This window comes from Eubalaena glacialis, chromosome 14 (assembly GCF_028564815.1).
Source record: "Eubalaena glacialis isolate mEubGla1 chromosome 14, mEubGla1.1.hap2.+ XY, whole genome shotgun sequence".
NCBI classification, from domain to species: domain Eukaryota; kingdom Metazoa; phylum Chordata; class Mammalia; order Artiodactyla; family Balaenidae; genus Eubalaena; species Eubalaena glacialis.
Window position 1 is genome coordinate 6,750,865 of NC_083729.1, and position 24,508 is coordinate 6,775,372.

At 44.0% G+C, this 24,508-nt stretch overlaps 3 protein-coding genes across 5 annotated transcripts in view; 2 read left to right on the top strand and 1 right to left on the bottom strand.

The window, feature by feature from the left end:
- CPSF3 (cleavage and polyadenylation specific factor 3) overlaps positions 1-11,717 on the top strand; it is a 42,750-nt gene extending 31,033 nt beyond the window's left edge. For both annotated transcript variants that reach the window (XM_061210444.1, XM_061210445.1), the window contains 5 exons: positions 659-753; positions 2,338-2,425; positions 7,532-7,601; positions 9,621-9,717; positions 11,479-11,717. In XM_061210444.1, coding sequence (XP_061066427.1) covers positions 659-753; positions 2,338-2,425; positions 7,532-7,601; positions 9,621-9,717; positions 11,479-11,580 — 452 coding nt within the window. In that variant the 3' untranslated portion in view covers positions 11,581-11,717. The remainder of the gene's footprint in view (positions 1-658; positions 754-2,337; positions 2,426-7,531; positions 7,602-9,620; positions 9,718-11,478) is intronic.
- A 2,694-nt stretch (positions 11,718-14,411) lies between these two features.
- IAH1 (isoamyl acetate hydrolyzing esterase 1 (putative)) lies at positions 14,412-22,517 on the top strand. The gene is given in 11 exon segments (XM_061210855.1): positions 14,412-14,494; positions 16,411-16,463; positions 17,816-17,961; positions 18,432-18,455; positions 18,458-18,544; positions 18,547-18,591; positions 20,532-20,601; positions 20,603-20,651; positions 22,047-22,098; positions 22,101-22,162; positions 22,164-22,517. Coding segments are annotated over 11 exon segments (735 nt in total). The 5' UTR covers positions 14,412-14,413; the 3' UTR covers positions 22,230-22,517.
- ADAM17 (ADAM metallopeptidase domain 17) overlaps positions 22,423-24,508 on the bottom strand; it is a 57,949-nt gene continuing 55,863 nt past the window's right edge. For both annotated transcript variants that reach the window (XM_061168464.1, XM_061168465.1), the window contains one exon: positions 22,423-24,304. In XM_061168464.1, the coding sequence (XP_061024447.1) occupies positions 23,945-24,304 (360 nt within the window). In that variant the 3' untranslated portion in view covers positions 22,423-23,944. The remainder of the gene's footprint in view (positions 24,305-24,508) is intronic.

Genomic DNA, 24,508 nt, shown 5'->3' on the forward strand with positions numbered 1-24,508 from the left:
AAATACGTCTGAATTAATCCTTAATTAAGAGGTTACTACTGGGAAGACCAGAAAAGCCTTGTCTTAGACAACGGAATTTCCCTGTAGAACCTTTAAACTTATGAAGACAGACGGTAGAAGTGACGTAGTTGTTGAGGTTCGTGTTAAATTTTAAGATGCTGGTCACTGAATCCCTTGTACAAACATAGGTGTTTGACAGTCACCAGAGTTTGCAACTGATAAGATGTTTAATGTCCAAGGTAAATCCTGTCTAGTTATATGAATATTTATAATACATGTTGAGATCTTTTAGTTGCTATAAGCAATTAATATAAAACTTCACTACTTAAAATCTGCCTATACACAAGTTATTAAATTTTTTTCATTGTGTATCACCTTATTTCAGCTGTCTCTATAAACAAATGAATAATTATACTCCAGAAGATTATTTTTAAATTTTTTTTATGGTGGCTTTCTCAAAAAATTTTTTTATTTATATACAATTTTGAAAGGTTACTTTCCATTTACAGTTATCACAAAATATTGGCTGTATTCCCTGTGTTGTACGGTACATCCTTGAGCCTGTCTTACACCCAGTAGTTTGTACCTCCCACTCCCCACCCTTATATTGCCACCCCCCCAAAAAAATTATATACATCTTACAATTTCTTTTTTTCAGGTGATGTAGAAGAATTAGAAATTCAAGAAAAACCGGCTTTGAAAGTGTTCAAAAATATTTCTGTAATACAGGAACCAGGAATGGTGGTATTAGAAGTAAGATAAGATCATTTACCTAAACAAGGAGGGGGAAAAAGTTTTGAGTTCACATGTAATTGTAGAGAAAATTGGGTTCTTCCCAATCAGGAAAAAAATTGTTGGAAAATATATATGTGTATATTTTTCTTTCCAAGATCAACATTAAATATAACATAACTAAGCATTTTCTATATAGTTACAGTAGCATAGAAACCAATAATAAATTAAGACAATATTTAGTATGTGAAATGAGCAGAGGTCTCTCATCTGAGTGAGTCTTAACAGATTTTGTGGTACTGCAGGTGTCTTCAGTTATTATCAAAAGGTCTTAAAATTACAAGATAAAAATATAATTCTGTTACTTTAAAGCAAACAAACTTGTCATGCAACACTTCTTAAGAGAGTGGAATTCTGAAGATTCAAATAAGCAACATTAAAATGACCCAAATCCGCAAAGGCTAGAAATCATTAATTTAGGTAAATGTGGTTGCCACTGTTAGAATTTTAAATCCATACTGGTAGAATTTAGAACACAGACACCAAATGACTTTGATGGTTGATTTTAATAGATTAGCATCTGTTAAGTTTAAAGAAGGACTTTCAAAGTGAATCCTGGAACTGAATGATACAGGGAGATACTTTGTCTCTTTCTCTGCCTCAAGGTTGAATGTAAATTTCCCAGCTATATGGTCAACTATTCTGTCATACATATTATTTTTTAAAACAAAAAAAGATCTGTCAGCTCTGGTTCCACTGCAGTTCGCTGATTTAAGTCTGAATTTGATTTATAAGGCTAAAGGTAACTGGAGAAATTATCAAGAGGAATAGTTATCTATAACATGAAGTTACATACAATAATATATAAAGTGTTATCTGAGAAAGGGGAAAAGTTGTTAGAGACGTTAGTTCTTGCTACCAAATACTATAAGAGAATGCATTTTTTATTCCCTAGAATTAACACATCAAAGAAGATCTTAGAGGAAGTTTTTCAAGTGACTTGCTCGTAAGAGTACTCTTTGGAGAGAGAATTAAAAGAAGGGGGTTACTCATTCCTGAAGTAATTCAGCTGGTCTCACCCTAACCTGGTAGACATGGAAAACTTTCTTAGAGCAGCGGGCACATGGCAGTGTCAGGGGATCTTAGGCTTCATGTGAGAAACAAAAGTAAATCTTTAAAAATATTACTGTCTATGCTACTAAAATATAGTGACTAGGAATTTGAGTGTGAGTCACAGAACCAGCAATTAATTACTGCTTATGTTATCTTGCACAAGTTACTTTTGAGTCAGTTTACTCCTTTATGATGAAGATGTGAGAGTTAAATGAGATAATGCATATAAGACACTTGCCACAAAGGACATGCTCTGTACATTTTAGTGTTGTTTAAAAAAAAAAATTAGAGAATTCCAGCATTACTAATTAATTTCAGTAAACAATGGGTTTACTGAAATTAGTAATGCTAATCAATTTCAGAAAACAGTTGATTTCAGTGAAATGCTAGAAGCAATAATCCCACACGTACAGTCCGTGGATGGGTGGTAGTGATTGCAGCTTTGGGGGTTGGCTGGGTTGTACCTCCCTAATTCTGCCTCTTGTTTTTCAGTGGCTGGCAAACCCTTCCAATGATATGTATGCAGATACAGTAACAACCGTGATATTAGAAGTCCAGTCAAACCCGAAAATAAGGAAAGGTACAGAATTACTTCATTTTTATCACTTCTTTCATTTCTCCCATGGTTCTTTGAAATAAAAAGCAGAAAACAAAGAGTCCTAAAGAACTTAAAATATCCTGATTTTTTTCATTCCTGTAACTTTCAAGATATGATATATGCATAACAATGTGTATTACTGATATTTTACTTTTTGTTCTGAGTCTTCATTCATGCTGTAAAAACGTGGCTGCAATTAACACAAAGATAAAAATCTCTTAGTAACAGTCCTCTTAAAAACAATTTAATCAAAAATTCCAAAATATTGCTGAATTGAGCCAGCATGTCTAATAGGAAAATATGCTGCTATATTTGTGTTTAATAAAACTTGTTGAATAGAATGGAATTTCCACATGGGACAATTTTGCAGTAACTTTCTTTCCTTTTTCTAAGAAGCAATTTTCAATCAAAGAAAACACCAATGAAAATATTTTTGTGTCATTTCTTTATAGTTTGATTCTGTTTTATACATAATTCAGTATAACACGTTAAGGTGCACATGTACGGTAGCCCTTTGTGTTCCTGGGGGAAGAAGCCACCCTTGAAATATTCCGGGAAGCCTCACATGGCAACAGATCTCTGATAGAATATTTCTGTTTCTTAAAATTTTTTTTAAAAGTAAGCAAATAGTTAGTTCTTTGATTTCAGGAGAAAAAAAGCTTGGATAACCACTTCATAATCCATCTGCTTGTAATTGGTCACATCTATAACATGAAACTAATAAATGCCTAGACAAATCTAAATTATTCATCTAAGTTACTGGTAAGTTTTTGAATTTGGGTAATAGTCATTGTAAAATTACAATTTGGACACCATTTGATAATTTGTTTTAGCTGAATTAACTAGTGGGTAATGGATACCCCTGTGTGCCTGTAACATAAGAGATGGAGCTGTGCATTCATACAAGCCACAGAAGAACATCACACCTTGGATTCTCACATGATGTTCAGTATCACAGTCTTTGCCCGGGGGTACAAATACATTCATGCCAGAACAGTTTTAAAGGCAGTTGTCGGTTTTCTCTTATTATTTTACATTTTTCATATCTTAGGTGGTAGAAATATAAAAATGGGTGGGTATGTGGGAAAGAGGACCTTTTACCAAGGTCATAACTAATTCGTGGTGCAAAGTTAGGAGCAGCGAAGTGAGGGACAGGATTAAGTGCAGAGACCAGGAGTGAGAGATCAAGGCTGGAGTGCATGAGCCGGCCCACCTCCCTGTTCTGACACCCAGCTCTCCAGGAGCACGGCCCCTTCGCTTCGTAGCATGGCCTTGGTCACTTGGAATCAAACACTTCTGAACTGGATTGTGTTTTAACCTCCAAGGTTGCTTTCTGTTCATTAAATTCTGATAACTCTTTTGTAAAATGAAGTCAGATATTTGTATACTTCCCTGAAAAATGAAATTTCTATGCAAAAATGACACTTTTCCAAGGCCAGTTAGGATGTTGTGTGGTCTTCGGGGATGTTAAGTACCTGAGCTCCTCTAAGCCCATTTCCGCGATGGGTGGCAGAAGAGGGGACCCAGCGCTTGTTGGTGTGAGATTGTCAGCTATGTTGTCAGGATGTCATCTGCTGTTCCGATGAAGACTCTACCTGATGACTGTGCTGAAAAACCGAAAAGATGCGGTGGTTTAACAGATAATCACCAAATATTTAATGTCTGTTGTACAGGAAGGAATATATGAGCTATCGTAGCTTGGTTTGACTTTATCTTGGGTATTTCTCTTAGCGCTCTGGTCCAAAGTGAAAATACACCTTTACTCTGATCTGCACTAGTGGAACTAAAAATAATCATCCTACTATTAGTGATCCATCTTAAACTAATTATAAAAACATTTGTTCACTAAGTTAAGCCTCTGGGCATTTTTGGAAGAGGTTCATTGCTGAGAAGTCAGAACAGGCATTTTCCATGAGTGATTGTAAAAGCTAACTGGCTGCTTCATATTTCCTGGTTTCTCCCCACTTTGTGGTGTATCGAGAGTGGGATTTTATACTCTTCTGGGTAATGAGGTGCTTCCTTATTTTCTTTTAACAGTCATTTGACAGATACTTACTGAGCACCTGCTATTTAGTGGGTATTATTCTAGGTGCTTAGGGTACATCCACGAACAAAGCAAAGAGATGCTGGCCCTGTAGGAGCTGATGCTCTAATGAGGGCTGGGCAGCTTGATCGGGTTTGGAGAGGGCACAGATGCGTAGGGCTTTGTCGGCCATTTTAAGGCTGGACTTGTAGTCGGAGTGAAATGGGTTACGTTGTAGGGTTTTTTAATTACTCTGGTGTTTGTTGAGAGGAGACTGTTAGGAGGGCAAGTATGAAAGCTGACAGGTTCCAGTGAGGAGCTTTTGTGGTCATGCAGGTGGGAGATAGAGGCTCAGGCCAGGGTGGAAGTGGTGGAGGTAGCAGAAAGTGGTTGGATTCGAGAGAAAGTAAAGCCAGCAGTATTTCCTGACGGATTAAATATGGAGCGTGAGAAAGGAAACAGACAAGATGAGTTTTAAAGAGATAAGACAGTGACCCCGAGGTGTGTATGTGATACATCAGTATGGAAAGTTGTCCCCCGTGGGGCTAAGTGACAGGGGTTTAATAAGTAGTACTTGCTCCTTCAGAAGATGAAAAAGTATCACAAGGACTAGCACATACCCTCTCTTCAAAGTTGAGGGCGTTCATTCTATATATTTATCATTTAAACTAATTGGCTTTATTCTATCCAAATTTGATATTTTAACATTTTAGAGCAGAGTCAGCAGCTGTGGCCCCTGAGCCAAATCCAGTCCTCCACCTGATTTTTGTAAATAAAGTTTTATTGAAGCACAGCTATGGGACTTCCCTGGCCGTCCAGTGGTTAAGACTCCATGCTTCCACCCGCAGGGGGCACGGGTTCGATCCCTGGTCAGGAAACTAAGATCCCACATGCCGCACGGCATAGCCAAAATGTTTTTAAAAAAAAGAAAGAAAGAAAGAAACAGCCAGGCCCATTTGTTTATATGCTATCTAATAATGCTGCTGTCTGAGCTACCACCGCAGGGTTGAGTAGTTGCAGCAGAGACCATGTGGTCCACAAAGCTTAAGATACGATCTGGCCATGTACGGAGAAAGTTGGCCAGCTCTATTCTAGAAACACTCACTTCTGTGAAACACTCTGATTCTATCAAAATAGCATTTGCTCCCTTTTCATTTCTTAGCCTGCTAACACTTTGGTCCAGATTCTGGAAATACAATTATATCTGTATCTGTGTGTATGTTTAGCCCCAACTTCCATTTATATATAGTCCCCCTGTTCTCACTGAGGACACATGAGAAATCTTATACATTTTCAAAATGTATTCTTTAATGTCCTTATATTCCTTTACATTCTTCTGTTTTACACTGTACCTGTTTTCAGCATGTCTGTGCCCTGTTTTGACACATAGACCTAAGGGCAGATAGATGTATGTGTATGAGTGTATGACTTCACATTTAGTATAATCTCATGTATCTGAGGAGTTTGTCATAAACATTAGTAATAAATATATACACACACTTTGGAAAATTTATTTTAATAGACAATTTCATAGCTTAGATGTTTGCTTTTTACTAATGTGTTTTATGAGATTGTTTTTACATGTCAGCTAAGTGCTTAATACTTAACAGAATTGATTATAATTAAAGTATAAAAGTTTTATTATATAGTTTTCTTGGCTGGCATTTAGTTACTTGTATATTCAGTTAAAACCGATGAATTTAAAATTAGAGTGACTGTGGTCTGAACTATAGAACAATTTAGGAGAAATGACAACTTGGCTCTTTTCCACATAGAGTAGATTCACCACAGTCAACTTTAGAACATACACATTACTCCAAAAAGAAACATTGTGTATCTTTTAGCTATAATTCCCCATACTCCCCACTCTCCCCAGCTCAAGGCAACCACTAATCTACTTTCTGTCTCTCTGGATTTACCTATTCTGGACATTTCATATAAATGGAATCCTACAAAAGGTAGTCTTTTGCGTCTGGCTTCTTTAACTTAGCATAATGTTTTCAAGGTTCATCTGTGCCTTTCGTAAACAACCTCTCCTGGCCATGTGTTGTGTTTTTATTGACAGTCTAAGGTTAAAACCTGAAACTATGACATTTGAATTTACTAATGAACAGCCGGTGAGCTTTTCATGCCCGGGGGATTGTAAAAATGTAGAACTGTGTGGCTGAATTCAACTACATAAACAACAAGCATAAAGACTTAAAAAAAAAAAAAAAAAGTTCATCCATGTCGTAGCATGAATCAGTACTTCATTCCTTTTTATGGCCAAATAATCTTCCATTGTGTAGATATAGCACATTTGGTTTATCCATTCATTTGATGATGAACATTTGGATTGTTTCTACTGTTTGGCTACTGTGAATAATCCTGCTATAAACCTTCATGTACAAGTTTTTGTATAGACATGTTTTCACTTCTCTTGGGTCTATGGAGTAAAATTATTGGGTCATATGTTAACTCTCTATTTAACTTTTTTGAGAAACTACCAGTTAATTCACTGTTTTATTGCTGGTGATGAACTGGGAGGTACTTAGTGATATTCCCCGGGCAATATTGAAACTTCAGATCAAGTATGGCTCATCTTCCTGAACTGTCAGATTACTTTGTTTTAGGGGAAAAGCTAAGTAATCTAACTGGCAAGTGATTTTAAATATTTTATTAAAACTACGGTAAGTGCATTATATGTAGTAGAATTGCTAAATTTACTTAATATTTTAGATAAAACAAAAACTTCAGAGCTCTCTGAGGATGGATGTGCTCCTAGACCTCTTGGAGTTCTAATTTCACTCACTTCTGCTCATAAATGTGGAAAAGACGGAGAAACATTGGAAATAAATTTTTAAATAATCTTAAATGTCACTTGTGGTTCCTTAACAAGAACATGAAATAAAGTGATGAAAATATCAGTTTGCCTCAGCAGGTAGATGCTCTGTATACATTTGTCACTTGAAGGATTCTACAATTAACCACTTTGGTTTCTCAGTAACTACATTCTAATTATTGATTTGGAAATTATTCTAAACAGGAATTTGGAAATTGAACCCTCTGTTGCTTTTTTTCCCCAGGTGCAGTACAGAAGGTTTCTAAAAAATTAGAAATGCACGTTTATAGCAAGAGGTTGGAGATCATGCTCCAGTAAGTGTTACGTATGTTACCGCTCGGCAGGGTGCTGGGGTGGGGTCAGACGAGGTCACTTAACTGGTCTGGGTGCCTCTCTTTCTATCAATGAAGCAATTTGAACCACTTCCTTCTAGCTACACACTTTAGCCAGTTCTGAGAGCATGTGACCTGCTTGGTCAGCCACTTCCCTGTGAAATACGTTTCACTTAATATAGAGCCTCAGGATGCTTTTCCGTGGCTGGCGTAGCTGAATAAAGCATTGTTATCAAGGACATGTGCTAAAATCTTAACCTAGTGTTACTATACCTTTAAGAATTATTATACGTACTTACTTCCCCTTAAATGTGAATTCCACGTTAAGAATGTTTTTTTAGACTCTTCTCAGTAAATCTGTAAACTATGAATTACCTTTAAACTCATATTTTTCTTACATGCCAGATATTAGGTCTTTCCCCTTTCCTCCAGTACTTGTTAAGCCTGATTTCAGAATGGTTTTTTCCAAATAAAATAATCATGTAAAACTGTTCTTGGGACTTCCCCGGTGGCACAGTGGTTAAGAATACACCTGCCAATGCAGGGGACATGGGTTCGAGCCCTGGTCCAGAAAGATCCCACATGCCGCGGAGCAACTAAGCCCGTGCGCCAGAACTACTGAGGCCCAGGCTCCTAGAGCCCGTGCTCTGAAACAAGAGAAGCCACCGCAGTGAGAAGCCCGCACACTGCAACGAAGAGTAGCCCCCGCTCGCTACAACTAGACAAAGCCTGCGCACAGCAACGAAGACCCAACGCAGCCAAAAATAATAAATAAATAAATTTATTTTTTTAAAAAAACTTGTTTCTTAGTGGACAACTACAACTTAAGCTTATGTATTGTACCTCAAAAAGGAAAAATAAAAAGATTGAATTTAGTTTTATAATTTCAGCATCTAGCACAGTGCCTTGAACATATAGCAGATCTCTCAAATACTTGTTGAATAAATGCTTCCATTTTTAAATTTTTTATTTTTTATTTATTTTTGGCTGCGTTGGGTCTTTGTTGCTGCGCACGGGCTTTTCTCTGGTTGCAGCGAGCGGGGGCTACTCTTCGTTGCAGCATGCAGGCTTCTCATTGCTGTGGCTTCTCTTGTTGTGGAGCGCGGGCTCTAGGCGCATGTGCTTCAGTAGTTGTGGCACGCGGGCTCTAGAGCGCAGGCTCAGTAGTTGTGGCTCGTGGGCTCTAGAGCACAAGCTAAGTAGTTGTGGTGCACGGGCTTAGCTGCTCCGCAGCATGTGGGATCTTCCCGGCCCAGGGCTCGAACCCGTGTCCCCCGCATTGGCAGGAGGATTCTCAACCACTGCACCACCAGGGAAGTCCCAATGCTTCTATTTTTAAATTGAAAGTTACTTAACTAGATGTTTTGAGGTGCTCTGCATGTTAGGAGATTTTTATGTTAACACTTCTGTTCCTTCCTTTCCTCAAAATTCCACACTGATAATCTTTTAAAGCAGCCATTTAGTGGCTTTTAATAAATGGATGCTAGGCTTTAAATGGTGACTTTGCCTACAGAAGCCGTCACACATCTTCAGAAGTGTTCTTGGTATTGTCATTTTGATTTTAAAAAGCATCCCTGTCATACAAACTAAAAAGCAGGCAACGGTGCAGGAGCGCTGATTTCCATTGCCGGTAAAAAGGCAGCGGGTTCTGTGTTTGTTGGTTTCCAACCCTGTGGCTACAGCAGTCCCAGGTCTGGGTAAAAAGGGCTCCTTACCAAAATTAATATAGGTTAAGATAATGTATATAAAGTGCCTAGTGCAATGCCTGCTGAATGGAGCATTCTTAATGAATGATAGCTGTGTATTTCACCTGTATTATAAAATGAACAAAATATGTGAAAGTAAATAATTAAGAAGTACATCTCAGGGGTAGATACAATCAGTATTCTACTTCAGAACTAGGGCCTATCTTCAATATTATTTCTCCCCAAATATATAAAACTGTACTTTATATATTTGTAAAGCATTTTCCACTAATACTGCATCTTTGTTTATCTTAAGGGACATATTTGGAGAAGACTGTGTTAGTGTAAAAGATGGTTCTATTCTTAGTGTCACAGTGGACGGAAAAACTGCTAACATAAACTTGGAGACACGGGTATGTAGCCGTTCGTTCCTACATTTTAAGACACTTGGGAGATAAAGTGAAAGCAAAAATAATCTATTTTGCAGTTTACTTTTACATTTTGGTGTTTTCTTCCAGTTTTTTCCTACATTTTTTTAATAGATTGTGTTTACGCTATTATATGTCAGGTTTTACATCCTTTTTATTTCTCTGTCATAAGTGTTTTTACATTTGCTGCATAGTACACATTTCCCTTGTCTTTATTACTCCGTTTTCCATTTTCATAATATACCTTAATCCACCTCAGCATTTCTCTACTTTGGCATCCACTTGATTCCAGACTTTCAGAGAAGCTGCTCTTCTGTTTGCAGCAAGATGCAAGTGGCTTTTCCAAACAATAGAACTTGAGAGCGTGAGGCCCACGCCCACCGCACCCAGCAGACCTTTCATAATTATTTCACAAGCATAAATGAATAAGTATCATCTTCCTTGTGGGGTTGTTTTTGAAGATTACAACAGTTCTACTAAACAAATAACATGTTTGGGATTTCTTCTGTATATTCTTTTGAGAAAACACTAGATTTATTTTACCTCGATAGAAAAATAAGCTAAGAACATAAACAAGTAATTCACTAGAGAAGAAATATAGAGAGCCAGTAAACTTATGAAACAAATGTTCAGATCAGATCCACTAATAATTAAAGGAAATACAAATTGAAAGTATGAAATATCACTGTTTCTGAGCTTATACTGGCACAGATTAAAAACAGTGATATGACCCAGTGATGGTGAAAGAAGAGGGAAACAGTTATTTTCAAGTGCCACCTAGGACAGGGAGGTTGTAAGTTAGGTGGTGTGTTCTTTCTGCAGGGCGGTTTGGTGATCTGCATCAAAAGCCTTAAAAAAGTAAATACCTTTATCCACAATTCCACTTGCTGGATTTAACGAAGAAAATAATTAGGCAAGTGAGCAAAGATATATGTACAAGGATGTCTATTTTAGTATTGATTAGCAAAACTGCAAGAGACCTAAATTTCCAAGAGTAGGATCTAATAAAATAACTGAATAAATAATGTGTATGGTGAACCCTTATACATGGAATACTATGTATACAGCCACTAGGAATGATGTATTCATGTGCAGAGTGGTCCGCCTACATTATTGAGTGGGGGGAGTTACAAGATAGTCAGTATGGTGAATTATCCCATTTTTGTTTTAAAGAAATACACACGTATAGCCAGAAGTCTAGAAGGTTATGCACTGAAATGTTAACAGTGATTTATCATTAGGTCATAGAATTAAGGGTATTTTTTTTTCTTTCCTAAATTTTTACATGAGGGATATTTATTGTGTGATAAAAATTGTTTTAAACAGCATAGTGTTTTGTAGTTAAGGAGTAACTGGGAGATGATTAGTGAATCTAAACCAAATTTAATACCAAATGTTGAGTAGATGACCACATCCATTGCTTGCTAAGTAATTTGTGTTGCACAGACTAGATTCCTTGGAGTATTATTTACTAGATCCAAACGTGGGCTTTGAAGTAAACATAGTTCACTTGACTTTCCCTTTATTCTTTTTTTTTCCAAAGTTAATCTCTAACAAAGTCATCGTGCTCTCAGGAAGGTCTCTGCATCCAGGTGCAGACCCACAGGTGTGCAGTGATTCTGGCTCTTAATAATCAAGACCCTTACCCCTATGGGAAACGATTGTTCTTAAAGAGCATTAGTTTATCTTCCATATAATAATTCTAGACACTTCCGTTGAAAGGCATGTTTGTGCTCTCACTTTCAGACTGTAGAATGTGAAGAAGGAAGTGAAGATGACGAATCCCTACGAGAAATGGTGGAACTGGCAGCCCAGAGACTATATGAGGCCCTCACGCCAGTTCACTAGTAACCTTATGTCTCTGTAGATGTTAAAACTTTTTTGTAATGCTTGACTCTACTTCTGTTACTTAAAATAAAATACATTAAATACATTAAAATAATACATTAAAAAATACGTTAAAATAAAATACAATGTATAAAATACATTAATTTCTCTGGGGTAGCCTATTTACTTTTGATGGCAAATGGCCTTTATTCCAGCACCTGTTTGAATACTGCTAAATTACCAACTTATTTGTCCATTACTCTAGCACTGCTAAATAAAGTGCCGTTACTGATTCTGCTTCTCGGGTTGTATGCAGCTCCCACTGAAACCTTTAAGATCTGCTCATAGCAGCTGAAACAGAATGTCTTATTGTCTGTTTTCAGGAAGGAAATGAGTGATGGTTTGAATTTTCATATCCATTTTCTGAATTTGAATTAATAATTACATATTATCACTTAAAGTTTTAAGCCCTTTTTCTATTTCTTCCCTCCCAATATTCTTGACAAATTCCTTAATTTATATGTCTGTAAAATTGGGACTTTCGAGATTCAATAATATTTTCTTTGTATAATGTCTACATTCAATTCAGAGATATTCAAAATATAATTTTTATGACTCAAGTTCAAGGGTTCGTCATGTGTGTTGAATCGTTTTATGTATAACTTAATTATTAATCCATTTTCTTCCAAGTACGAGCAGTTCAGACTTGCAGGTAACTGGACACAGGAGTGTCGGGTGCTGGGTGCTGAGGGAGCAGGTCGACTCTGCCTGGGGCGGCTTTGGCCTCTACTTCAGTGAAGGGCCTGACTGCTCCCTCAGCAGAGGGGGTGGGAACAAGCACGGGCAGGGGCAGCTAAAGAGCTGTTACACTCACTGTCAAGCTAAAGCCATCGGTCAGCCACAGTCACTAATTTGCACTGACATTGCTTAGTCCTTCCCTGTGCTTTGGTGACACACTTCGGTGCCTGAATCTGAATTTTTACTTGAAACCAAATACATTTATTTCTCTAAGATACCCTACTTTGTCTTTGGCCCAAACCAAAGGCCTAAGGGTCACCTTTTATAAGTGTCATATAAGAGTGTGTTATGATAGATGTGAAAACATTTTTAAGTTACAAAAACTACACACTTGTGATATCTTTACCACGCAGGTTATACACAGCAAAAATGGCAAGCCCTTTCTCCTAGTCCCTCTCCCTGAGGTAACCGGTTTCAGGTAAGGATTCTAAGTTGCTCTTGAATCTGTCCTCGTCTTATCTCCACTGTGGCTCGGAGTCCAAGTCATCTCTTGCCCTCTGGTTCCTGCCCCAGCCTCCCTTCCTCCTCTCCCTATAGCTGATTCCTAAAATAACACATATGCTGAAAGCCTCCCTGCTGAAAATCCTTCAGGGCTTCTTTACTGTGATTAATTAGGATGAAATCCAAACACCTTAACTTGGCCTAACTGGTTCTCTACCCTGGCTGCATATTAGAATCACCTGGGGAGCATTGAAAATGTACTGATGCCCACGATCTACCATCAGAAGTGTTGTTAGTTGGTCTGGAGTTGTGGTCCCTTATCAGCCCATTCTTAAAGCTCCCAGTTGATTCTGGTTGAAGCCAGGGAAATCCAGCCTGAAGACGGGGTGCCGCTCTGTATCACCCTACCTGCCTCTCCAGCTCCAGCCACTCTCCCCCCAACACCCTACGTCTAAGCCACAGAAACGGCAGCTATTCTAACACGCACTGCTCCCCTTCTGGTTTTCACCTTAAGCTCAGTTGTTTCAAGACATCCTTCTGGCTCGATTTTATCACAGCTGTCACACTTCATTGCGTGCTTGAGCAAACCTGAGCCAGGCTCTTCTGTCTTTTCTCTGACTAAGCACCCCGCCTTGGGTCCTGTCCTTGGCCCCTTCAGCCCAGTTTTAGCAAGAATCCCGCTGAGTCGGTTTAGCAAAAATCCCTCCCTCTTGGTCTGATCCCCCTGGGGAGCTGCTCAAATTCCTCATCCTGATGTCACCCTGCCCTGCCTTCAGCAAGAACCCTGTCAGGGCAGTTTAGCAAAGATTTACCCTGCCTCTTAGTAGTTTCACGTTCACCTGACCCCCTCACCCTGCTCCTTGGCTATAAATCCCTTCTCTTTCTTGTATTTAGGGTTTAGCCTAATCTCTCTCCCCTACTGCGAAAGCCCACCGTCCTTGTCCTTGCTGGATAGTCGGCCTTACTGTCTTTAGCAAGTGTCGTCAGCTTCTCTTTAGCCGAGGTCAAAACGCTGGACAAATGCTTGCCTAATTTTACTTAAGAGAGGGCTGCGTGATGAACGAGCCCCTTGGAAGTGCTTGCGACTCGCTCAAACAACTGAACCCACCTTCGCGGGGTGGGTGATGCTGGATCTGGTGGCAGCGCCAAATCGCTCTCCTTTCGGGGTTGGTTTCCGCCTGGGGAACTGACAGGCGACAATGGCCAGAGGGCGGGTGGGCTCCCCGAGGGCAGGGTAGCCACGCGCGCCCCGCATCTAACGACTCGGATAAATGAACAAAAAGCGAATGCATGCAGGAGGCCAAGCTTCTGTAAACGGACAAAAATGAGCTTTCCAAGAAGCAACAGCTATCGCACGTCTTAAAAGTGACCGGTTGGTCGCCGAAGGAGCCCTGCTAGTGGAGCCCCTACGGGGCGAGCCGGGAAGGAGAGCCAGCTGGCTAAGACAGGCTACGAGCGAAGGCGTCGGACTGCGCAGGCGCCTCCACCTCCCCGCCCCCGGGGAGCCCCGCCTACCGGCCGCTCGCCCCGCCCGGATATCCGGCCTGGCCCCGCCCCCCCACTATTCGCCCCGCCCGGATATCCGGCCTGGCCCCGCCTCCCGGCTGACGGGACGATGGCGCTGTGCGAGGCGGCGGTGTGCGGAAGCTCTCTGCTCTGGCCTCGGGTGTTGCTCTTCGGCGACTCCATCACCCAGGTACCGCCGCTCGGCGCCGTCCATTCCGCGGAACCCGGCTCGGCCCCCACGTGGCCCGGTCTCTTGGGCGTCCTCGCCGCGCCCTCGGGGGGGCGTCGCCCTCGCCGCGAGCCGCGGGCCAGACTTCTTCGGTGATTCCTGCCTCTCCTCTCCGCGCGGGAGGGGCCCATTCCTCCCGACTGTTACGAGGTTGTCGGGGCCGCCTCCCTGCACCCCGCTTCCCCCAGCAGATGCTGCCCCAAGGCCTGGACGCTCACAGAGCGTCGTGTCCCCGCCGCCTCCAGGGCCCCTTCGTGACACCTGGCAGCGGTTCATTTCTCGGTGTTGGTAGCTTCCAGGAGGGTGACATCTTCTGGAGGGCAGCGCGGCTTCGCAGTACTGGACACACGTTCCGTTTAGTCTTAGGGGGCCTGTTTGACGGATGAGACGAAGTGCAGGGAAGTTTAGGGACTTGTCCACGCCACGCGCTGGGAGTGACAGGGCCTGGGCTGGCCGCTCTTTCCTTTCTGTGTCATTTTTCATAGGGATTTTGGGAAGACCTGGCACGTTGTTTTCATCGTAGTGTCTTCCTGGTCAGTGTCTGTTGTCCTTTTCCCTGAAAGGTACTTTGAATGTGCTCACAGCGGGAACAGTGCTTTGTGTCCCACGCGGAGCTTCCTGGGGCGTCACCTTGCACAGATCACGGCGGCGCTGAAGCACTTCCTGCAGTTCCGTACCTCCCATTCCATGCGGAAAACACTCAACCCCCGTGCTTCCTCTGATGGAACATCTCGCCGCTCTCTTGAATGAGATGCCGCCAAGTGATACCGACCAGGGTTCTTGGCCTTCCCGATCAGTAGAAATGGATAAGAGGCCAGTCCAGAAATTCAGGCAGGGCTTGACTGGGGCTCCTGCAGCTGCAGGAGGGGAGCGAAAACAAGTAACAGGTTCCCTTGCTCGCTCCCCCCACCCCAGGGGGGCAAGCTCGTCCCTGACACGGGGTGAGGGTAGGGGTGTGTCCAGGGCTCGGGCGGAGGGGCGGCTGAGGTGGTTCGCCCACCCCCTTGGCGGTGTTGAGCGCAGGGGGCACGCGCAGGACCCTGCTTTTGCTCTCTGCTCTTCAGAAGTGGCATTTGGGTTTTTGGCCTTTTTTGTGTCTTGCCCATAATTTGCCCCAGCTGCGCAGGGACGCAGTTATTTTTAGTTCCTTAGCGTTTCTTTGTATTCTGTTGCTGAAGGAGGAGACGTAGGTCCAGGGGCAAGCTCTGCAGCCGAGGGCCCCAGGTTCCAGATCACCTTTTCACCCAAGATTATTTCAACTCTCATTCAAAGAAAAATAGGTGTTCTTACTTCAGGGAGGGAGTACATTTTAAAAATTACCTTCCCATGGTGTTTTTCATTTTGTTTTGTTTTATCTTATTCTCACATTCAGACATGACTTCCTAAACCAGTTTTCTGTATGTATGCCAATAATTGGTAACATTATTTTTAGGCATCTAGGGCAGTAAGGACTCTCCAAGTTCCATGGGAATATATATCAAAAAATATTCACCCTGAGTTCTGTAATTAATTTCTTTATTAATTCTTTCAACTATGAAGAGGTAGTGTAGTGTGGATTTCACTTCCTAACTGAACATACAGTTGATTTCATCTCTTGTACCTAGATTTAAGTAGCTTTTCTAGATGACAGTGAGTCTAATATAGGTCTCAATAAAATGCAGGTGATTGGCTCAAGTCCAATTGACAGGGAAGAAAACTACCTCTTGCTTCCAGAGTGCTGCTGAGGTGTAGCTATAGTAATCCCTAAGACGACCTCGGAGCAAAGCAAATGGTGAAGGCCAAGAAGTCAGGGAGTACAAAGAGAAAACAAGAGGGGAGTTGCTGAGCAGCGTGTCCTAATTACACTGATAAATAGTAACGGGCTTTTCTTTCTTCAGTTTTCTTTGCAGCAGGGTGGGTGGGGAGCATCGCTGGCTGACAGGCTGGTCGGGTGAGAACAGTTTCTAGATTCCTACTTGAGTGTTTATTGATGGAGAAGAGAGTGAACGATACAGTTTGAAACAGTAAGTTCCTCCTTTTTGTGTCTTTGCAGGCCGTTCCTAGTTAGTGTATATAAGGGGTTGGGGGAGAGAAGGGCAGCACTCAGGTTCAGTTAAAACTTTGCCACCTCATGAAGCCAAACCCTAAAAGTTGTAAAATATATTAGGGGCTTGGATCCAAAAATACAGCTATTCACTATCTAAACAAGACAAGTTCTTTTTCAGTTACGGTGGGTACGATTTAAATAATTAGCAAGGAGTTCAATTGAAAGAATACAAAATATATTCTAAAACCAAAGTTGGATTCATTTTTGGATAGAGATTTTCCCCCCAGATTCTCTTTATAAAAGATATCAGATATATAAAAAATAAAATAGATATATAAAAAATATTTTAAAATATATCAGATTAATAAAAATAGTGATGATTTTGGTATTCCATTTGCCAAATGGAAATCATTAAAAGGGAAACAATGTTCCAGTTCAGGTGCCAGAGACTTTAAAATACTTCATGTTTGTTGTCTCATTTAATCTCTACAACTGCCCAGTAATACAGTGATTTATCATCCTCCTATCCATCTTATAGCTGAGAAAAATAAGGTGGAGAGAGGTAGATAACAAAGTCACACAAATAAGAAGTGTCAGGTGGCCTGGCCCCGGAGCCCCGGATCCTCCGGCTCCGGGGATGACAAGGGCCCCGCTCTCCTGTCGGAGGGCGAGTCAGCTGCTGTGCGCTGCTTAGTCAAGCGCCTGGCCCGTGAGAAGTGCTCCATAAGTACTGGCTCTTTTTTTTTTTAAATAATTCAGTACCTGTTTAATTAGTCCATTAACCTTTTCTGATCAACTAGAAGATACGGAAAAGCTAAATAATTATTCAAATGGCCTGAAAAACTGCAGGCATTGCAGATGTTTCTCCAGTACATAATAATGTTAGTACTAAAATCTTGTCAGAATTGATTGTTTACAGGTGTGATTGCTAGAAGACCATTTAATTAGCAAGTAGTTATTTTTCAGAATTGAGAGTAATTACAGGAAAAGATGAAGTTGTAGACAGTGTGTGGTCTGTTAGGCTTTATCTATGTCACTCTTAAAAGCACCTTGTGACAGCAGGCACAAAGCCGAGCAGCCACCGGGAGGCCTCAGCTGGCTGAGTCCCGCCTCCCCTCTCCTGGGCTCACCGCCCTTGGCCAAGCCCGCGAGAGCCCGTTGAGAACCAGAGTGCCACCGCGGCCGGGGAGCAAGAACCCAGGCAGAGCGGGATCCTCCCGTGGGCGGGCGCGCTGAGACCACCTTCCACCGGGCAGGCCCACGGGAGAAAGCAGGAGGCCGTGTCGGGAGGGGCGCGTGGCAGAGGGACCGCAGCTCCAGCCCAGCCTCCCTTTCTGTGCCGGCAGCACCGCCCTTTCTGTCCCACACCGACAGCTGCCCTTCGGAGGAACGCGGTCTCAAAGTGTGTGCCTTACACACTTTGCTGATGTAATTTTCACAGCTACCCTATGAGGTAGACCTTATTGTCATCCTCATTTTACCAGCAAGGAAACGGAGGTACAGAAAGGCTGATCATTTGTCCAAGGGCACGTGGCTAGCCAGTGACAAAGCTGGGCTAGAACCTGGGCAGGCTCACTGCCCAGCGCAGGTCTTACTTCTTTACAAATTCAGCCTAATCGACTAATAACCACATGACCAGTAAAGGAGGAAAGACGCGAGTGCTTACAGGGCCCCGAGCCAGAGCCTTTGGGGTCTGTTTTACGTAGGACTCTGTACTTGAACTCTTCCCCCTTCTCCTTCTGTGCTTGGCGCTAAACGGTCCCCCAGCGACGTCACGAGTTATGCCCATTTGTGAATGTGCATCAACCTTAACTGTCATCACTTACAACAAGTCTGCATTTGGGCTGAAGTGTCCGCGTTCCTCCCAAACAGATGAGAGCCCCAAGCAGCACACGCCCTGGGGGAGCACGCCGCGAACCTGACTGGCATGACGTGGCACCTGCAGTCCGTGGGCGTGCCCAAGGGCAGGCTTATCCTCATTGCGCCTCGCCGCTCTGTGAGGCCGCGTGGGGACAGCAGTGCCTCTGGCAAGGTGAGCGCGGCCCGGACGCCGGGCCCAGCGAGGGGCAGGTGGGACCTGTCTCCAGCCGGGGGCCTTGGCTTCTTGGGGGCCTATGAGTTCCCGTCTGTCTGCTTTAGTCGACAGAAGTTGAAGCAGAGCTCCCAGCCTGTCGTAGCGTGATGCAGAAAAGGATCCTGGCCGCGCGTGAGTCGGGCCCCGGGCCGGGCACGTGCCCGACTCCAGGGGGCACAGGAGGCCGCCGAGGAGCGTTCTGCGCAGCCAGGGGCTGCGGCTCCCGCGTGGTGCAGAGGCTCGGGCTGTGTGCGCTCTGACACAGATCCGCACTCGGGGTGTTTTCCTGACTTCTGAACGTCAGGGGGAGGTCGCTTTGCCCATTTCCGCCTGCACGTGGCCTTTTCTCCACTGCCTCGCCTCACCTGGGAGCCTGTCTTCGGCAGTGGGACCTTTCACCCAGATCCAAGGCTCCTCTGCAGGCTCGCCGGCACAGACGCGCTCAAGCGCAAGGGCGCTGCCAGCGTCACTGGTGGTTGAGTGATCGGAGGCTGTTCCGGCAGGCTGCTCTGGCTCCCGTTCTGTCCCCACCAACTATGCATCTTGGCACCTTTATGTGCTATACCAGGACCTGGCCAGGTGCGCAGGATACAGAGATGACTAGAACCCGGTTCCTGCTGTTGGGCCAGCAGGGGAGCTAGGCCAGCTGTCGTCAGATATTTGAAGGGCGCCGTCACGTAAAGAGGACAGAACGCCCTGCTGTTGGCTCCGGAGGGCAAAGGGAAGACCCCCGTGGGCGTCATCAAGGGCGATTTTAGGTCATAATGATCGCTTGTGAGGTAGAAAGTCGCTACAGGAAACGTTCACGCTGAGCCTGGACGAGCAGAGGAGTGCAGCCAGAGCTCAGTGCTTCTCACATTGCAGGTCACAACCCATGCGTGGATCGTGAAACCAAGTGAGTTGTGACTTTTTTTAATGGACTATAATAGAAAAATCCGTATCTAGAATGCGGTGGGCACGTCTCATGAGACTGTTGCACTCTTGTAGGCGTGCGTGTAACGAGTCCTGCTGTATCACTCTAGTTTCAGCCAGCTTTATGACTTTGGACCACGCGTGGTTCTCCCGTGGTCCCAGATTAGCAGATCAACGTCATCTGGGAACTTGGTAGAAGTGCAGATTCTTGGACTCATCCCAGACCTGTGGAAGCAAAGTCTAGGGGAGCAGCCCAGTGCAATGCTCCCGGTGAGCCTGCTGTACCTGGGTTTGAGAATCCCCGCACTGCAGTGGCTGGTGCTGGGTAAACCACGCCCCGTCGCCTACAACAAATACAGTTTCACTGGACGACAGCCAGGCCCATGGTTTACATGTTGTCTGCGGCTACTTTGGAGCTGTGACGGCAGAGCTGAATAGTTGCCCGTGAAGCCTGTCTCCTGTCCAGCCCATGGCAGAGAAAGGTTGCTGAGCCCCAGGCTGGCCTGAGTGACCTCTGTGCTCCCTTCCAGCTCTCGCCTTCTCTGGTCCAAAGTCTACAAGTGACTTTTCCACTACGTGGTTATGGCTTCTCATTACACATAACAATTCAGGGGCCTGAGCCCAGCGGTCCTCCCCCCCCGTCCCCCATAGTGGTCACCTGCCCAACTCCGTTCGCCTCTGGCCTGCGCTCTAGCCAAGCCGCTCAGCTCCCCCGGCCTGTTCTGCCTCTGTGTCTATTCGGTGTCCTCTGAATGCCCTCCGTGGCCCCTCATCCCCATCATCCTTGGTCCTGTGCTGGGGAGAGCAGCACACTAGTGACCCGTGAGGCCCGTCCTTGTGTCCCCCAAGCCCCGTGGCTGGCCCACTTCGGGTCTGTAAGCACACGCCCGTTCACTTGAACTGAGAAACCCTCCAGGTAGTAGAACTTGCACAAACACCAGCACTTGGGTTTATCAGTTGCACAGTGGATTCTCTCTTCTCAATAGGGTGCAAATTAAATCGCCTCAACTCGGTCGTTGGTGAATATGCCAGGGCCTGTTTACAAGTAGCCCAAGACTGGGATTGATGCACTTGACCTGTGGACCCTGATGCAGAAGGACAGTCAGGTATAGTGGCATGCTCGGTCCTGTCGGGTGAGTAGGATCACACAGCAGTGACCAAGCTGTGTACCATCTGCCTGGAGCAGCTCTGAGTGGGTGAGACAGTTGTCCTTTTCACCAACTGGAATGAAACAGGTGGATGGAGTGGAGGAGCTGGAGAGGCTCCGGACGGCCTGCAGACCCCGCACCTTGCTTGGCCTGGTTCCTTACCGGCATCCAGCAGTGGGCACCGTGCTCTGGGAACCCCTTTAATAGGAGTTGGCATATAGGGAAATGAATGAGCAATAAATTGTTCATATTTAAGAACATCCAGGCCAAGTTTTATAATATGGAGAGGGGGAAAGTTAAAAGAGGCAAAACAATGAATTTAAGTAGAATATGGTATTAACTAAAATTCATATTTTGAGGTACGGAGTTCTAATTGGTTTAAAGCCGCTTACAAATATAAAAGGTAAAAAGCCAGTCCCTGTGCAGAATGACACAGCCACCCCGGAAGACAGCATGACAGCTTCCCGTACAGTTAAATAAACGTGCGCTTATGTGGGACCCAGCAATCCCACCGCAGACGAGAAGGCCGTGTCTGTGTTCCTCTGCACCCTGACTGGACTGGACCCACCTCGTGCGTTCCCAGGTCGGGAGCAGGCTTGGCCACGTGACCGCTGAGACAGCAGCCAGAGCTGTGGTTTTGTCTGGGTTACGCTTCCACCTGAGATGGTTTGGAAAAGTAATGCTGCTAGAGAAAAGGAAATTGCAGACTGCTGGGCTAGTGGCTCTTTGAAAGTCCTGTTAGACTTACTTAACATATTAAGAGTCCAGAGCTGGGAAGGTCTTCCTCAGCGATCATCTGACCTGACACAGCAGAGATGAGAAAACTAAGGCCCGGGAGGAGTGCGGCTAGAATCGGAATGGCTGGTCTGCAAGTCATGAACCAGCTCCAGGTTCTAACGGGGATGGGCAGAGCTCTAGCGTAGGGAAAAGATTCTTCCCCAAAGGAGAAAGGGCTCCAGGGGTGGGGCGTCTGGACTCTGGACGGTACAAAGTCTTTTTGTCTGATACTGTGCCTGTCAATTTAATTCCTAGACTGAGAAGAGTCAAAAACAATTTGACACACTGGGCCCTGAGCTCCTGTAACAAATTTTTCCTTTTGTTGACTACATTAATGTGCTGTATTCACTCACTGATCCTCTTCTTCCATCTGCTGACCTGGAAGGACACTTCAGCGCAGGCGCTCATTAATGGTGTGAGGTTCTGTGACGCTCCGTGTGTCATATGCAGACACTGTCCCTCCACAAAGGGCGTGGGAGCATTTGATGAGCTAACTGTTCAGGCCGGGGACTCGCCGCCTGGGGCCACAGCTGGGAGACCAGCCACCCCTTTAACTGCGTTCTCGTCCCCTTACAGGACTCTTCTTCCTATTTGTCAGATGGACTACATTTATCACCAAAAGGAAATGAGATTTGTTCTCCCATCTTTGGCCTTTGATAGAGAAGAAAGTCTCTTCCCTGCCTTTGCTGCTTCCCTTACTGGCGAGACATAGCAGAAGCAAAAGCAGAACTAAGTCTTCTGGGAGATGGGGACCACTAGTCACAGAAAACCAAGTCCAGCTGTTAATCTACACAAAGACCCCAAGATAAGTGGTCCCAGAAGATTCTTTTCTCAGGTTTAAACCTTTGCTCATGACCCTGCAATAAAAATCACTAACAAACAAACATCTGCCACCAAGATTAATAAAAGCATTGGAATTTTTCAGGACAGCTTTGTACCTAGGTACATCGTGGTTTAATAATAAATATTTATTGATTGATGCAGGTGTCATCAGTGCCACAGCTACAAAATATACCCTGAGCAGCCTGTTAATTTTATAAATGGAAAAAAGGTAAAGACAGTGTTGTTTTTTTAAAAAGTCACAATTTTATAAAAAATGGTTTCTTACATTCAGCTGGGAACCATTTCACTCTCATACATACACCCACACACCCCACTCACATAACAGATTGCAAAAGTGTTAACTACAATATAAGACTATTATGACTAGTTAAAAGACAGCAAATACCACAAGGTACAAGTTCAAGTATTAGTGTAACAGATATCTGCGTAACAAACATCCTTAGAAAAAAAGATACGATTTGTCACAGGTTTGGTTGATTGCTCTCAAAGCTTACAAGTTATCTCAGTTAAAATGTGTTTGCTGGTGAGCACATTTCAGTACTTAGCAGGGGAAAGAAGCTTTTAAAAGGAAATCAATCAGAATTCAACCTGATGGTTTTTATCCTTCACACAGTAGATGCAGACCATACTGAAGCACTAGATAAGAAGTAACGTGGGTCAATACCAAGGGTTTTTAGGAATCAATTGTGTGGGGAGAAAGCCCCAGGCCAGCACATCACACCCTGTTCTTTTGGCAGAAACCATCTCATGTACCCTCTTGGCCACTAGTGTTTGAGAAGAGGCGACCATAACTCTCTTATTCTGAAGTAGTTCAGGCTTTCTGAATGGCGAATGTTTTAAGAGGATGGTGACAGTATTGATACATGAAGATACTTCAAAAACACACAAAAACTGCCCAGCTATCTAGGGTCCTAAAACAGTTGGCAGAATTCTGTAGATTCATTGGGCTATAATTTGTAACCCTCACTATAAGCTAGATTGTTTTAATTCTAGAAATTAGAAATTCTTAACAATTTAGAATTAAGAAACATTAACCCAACTTATCCCTAAATTTAGCAGTGTAATTCCCTTCTTCTGCTACAAATTCTAGGTAATACCTAGAAACAGAACCCACATTTTGGAGACAATGTATACATGGGTTTTATCTCCCTTTGTGTTGAAGGCAAAAGAATAAATAAATCTATTCTGTGTTCCAGTTATCCTCACAAGAAACTGCTAAATGCCTCATTATGTTCGCTGGATCATTACAGTGTTTAAAAAAAACTGATCATCTCCCTAATCAGTGTTCTCAACATAAAAAGTTAATTTACAAAAATGTAAATACTCATAACCTAATCCAGCTGTAGTTCCTGCTTTTGCGTCAGAGGTTGAAGGATATCTGAAAGATCAAAAAAACTAAAACCTGAAAGCCTCAAAATAAGCTAGATTCACCTTACCTCTTCAGAAGGAAAAGGGCCTGACCACACAAGTATTACGTATGCGAAGGAAGTCCAAACACATGACCGGCATCTGCTATGAAGTCACTTCCTTTTTTCTCCCAAATCTTCACAAAAAATATGCAGTGATTTGAGGTCAAATCTACGAAAACATTCTGCACACGGAAGTCAGAGAGCTCGGGACGCAGTCCTGAACTAGCACTGGGTTTCCTTGCTGTCAATGCGGTTCTGACGCTGCAGCTTAAAGGACGAGGCCTTTTCGCTTCTGGCGGCCAGACGGTCCGTGAGATCCTCGAACGACTTGGCAGCCGTGCTGCTACTCGGGAAGGGGTCCTTCTCGAAGCCGTCCTCGTCGGCGTGCGAGTCCGTGCTGGGGTCCTCCTGGATGGTGTCCATCCGCTGGTGGTCCAGCTTTGGGGCCACGGGCACCGAGGGCGCGGGGGGCACCGCAGGCGCGGGCTGCGGGGGCTGCAGGCGGCCCGGGGTCGGGGGCGCGGGAAAGGGCTTGATGACGCGGACCGACGCGGAATCCATGCTGCTCAGCATCTCGACGTTCTGCAAAGACACGGAGTAGATAGAGGCACCCCAGGTCCCACAGTCCCGGCCTCACCCGGCAGACGGCCGCGCCCGTCGGCGCCCTGACCCCCACGCTGGGGAAGGCGCCCTGAGGAGCGACTCGAGCGGTTAGCGTTCAGGTGTCCTGACACGCCGCCGTTTGGAGGCCCAAAGGAGACCCATGAGAAGCAGCCCTGTCAGGAT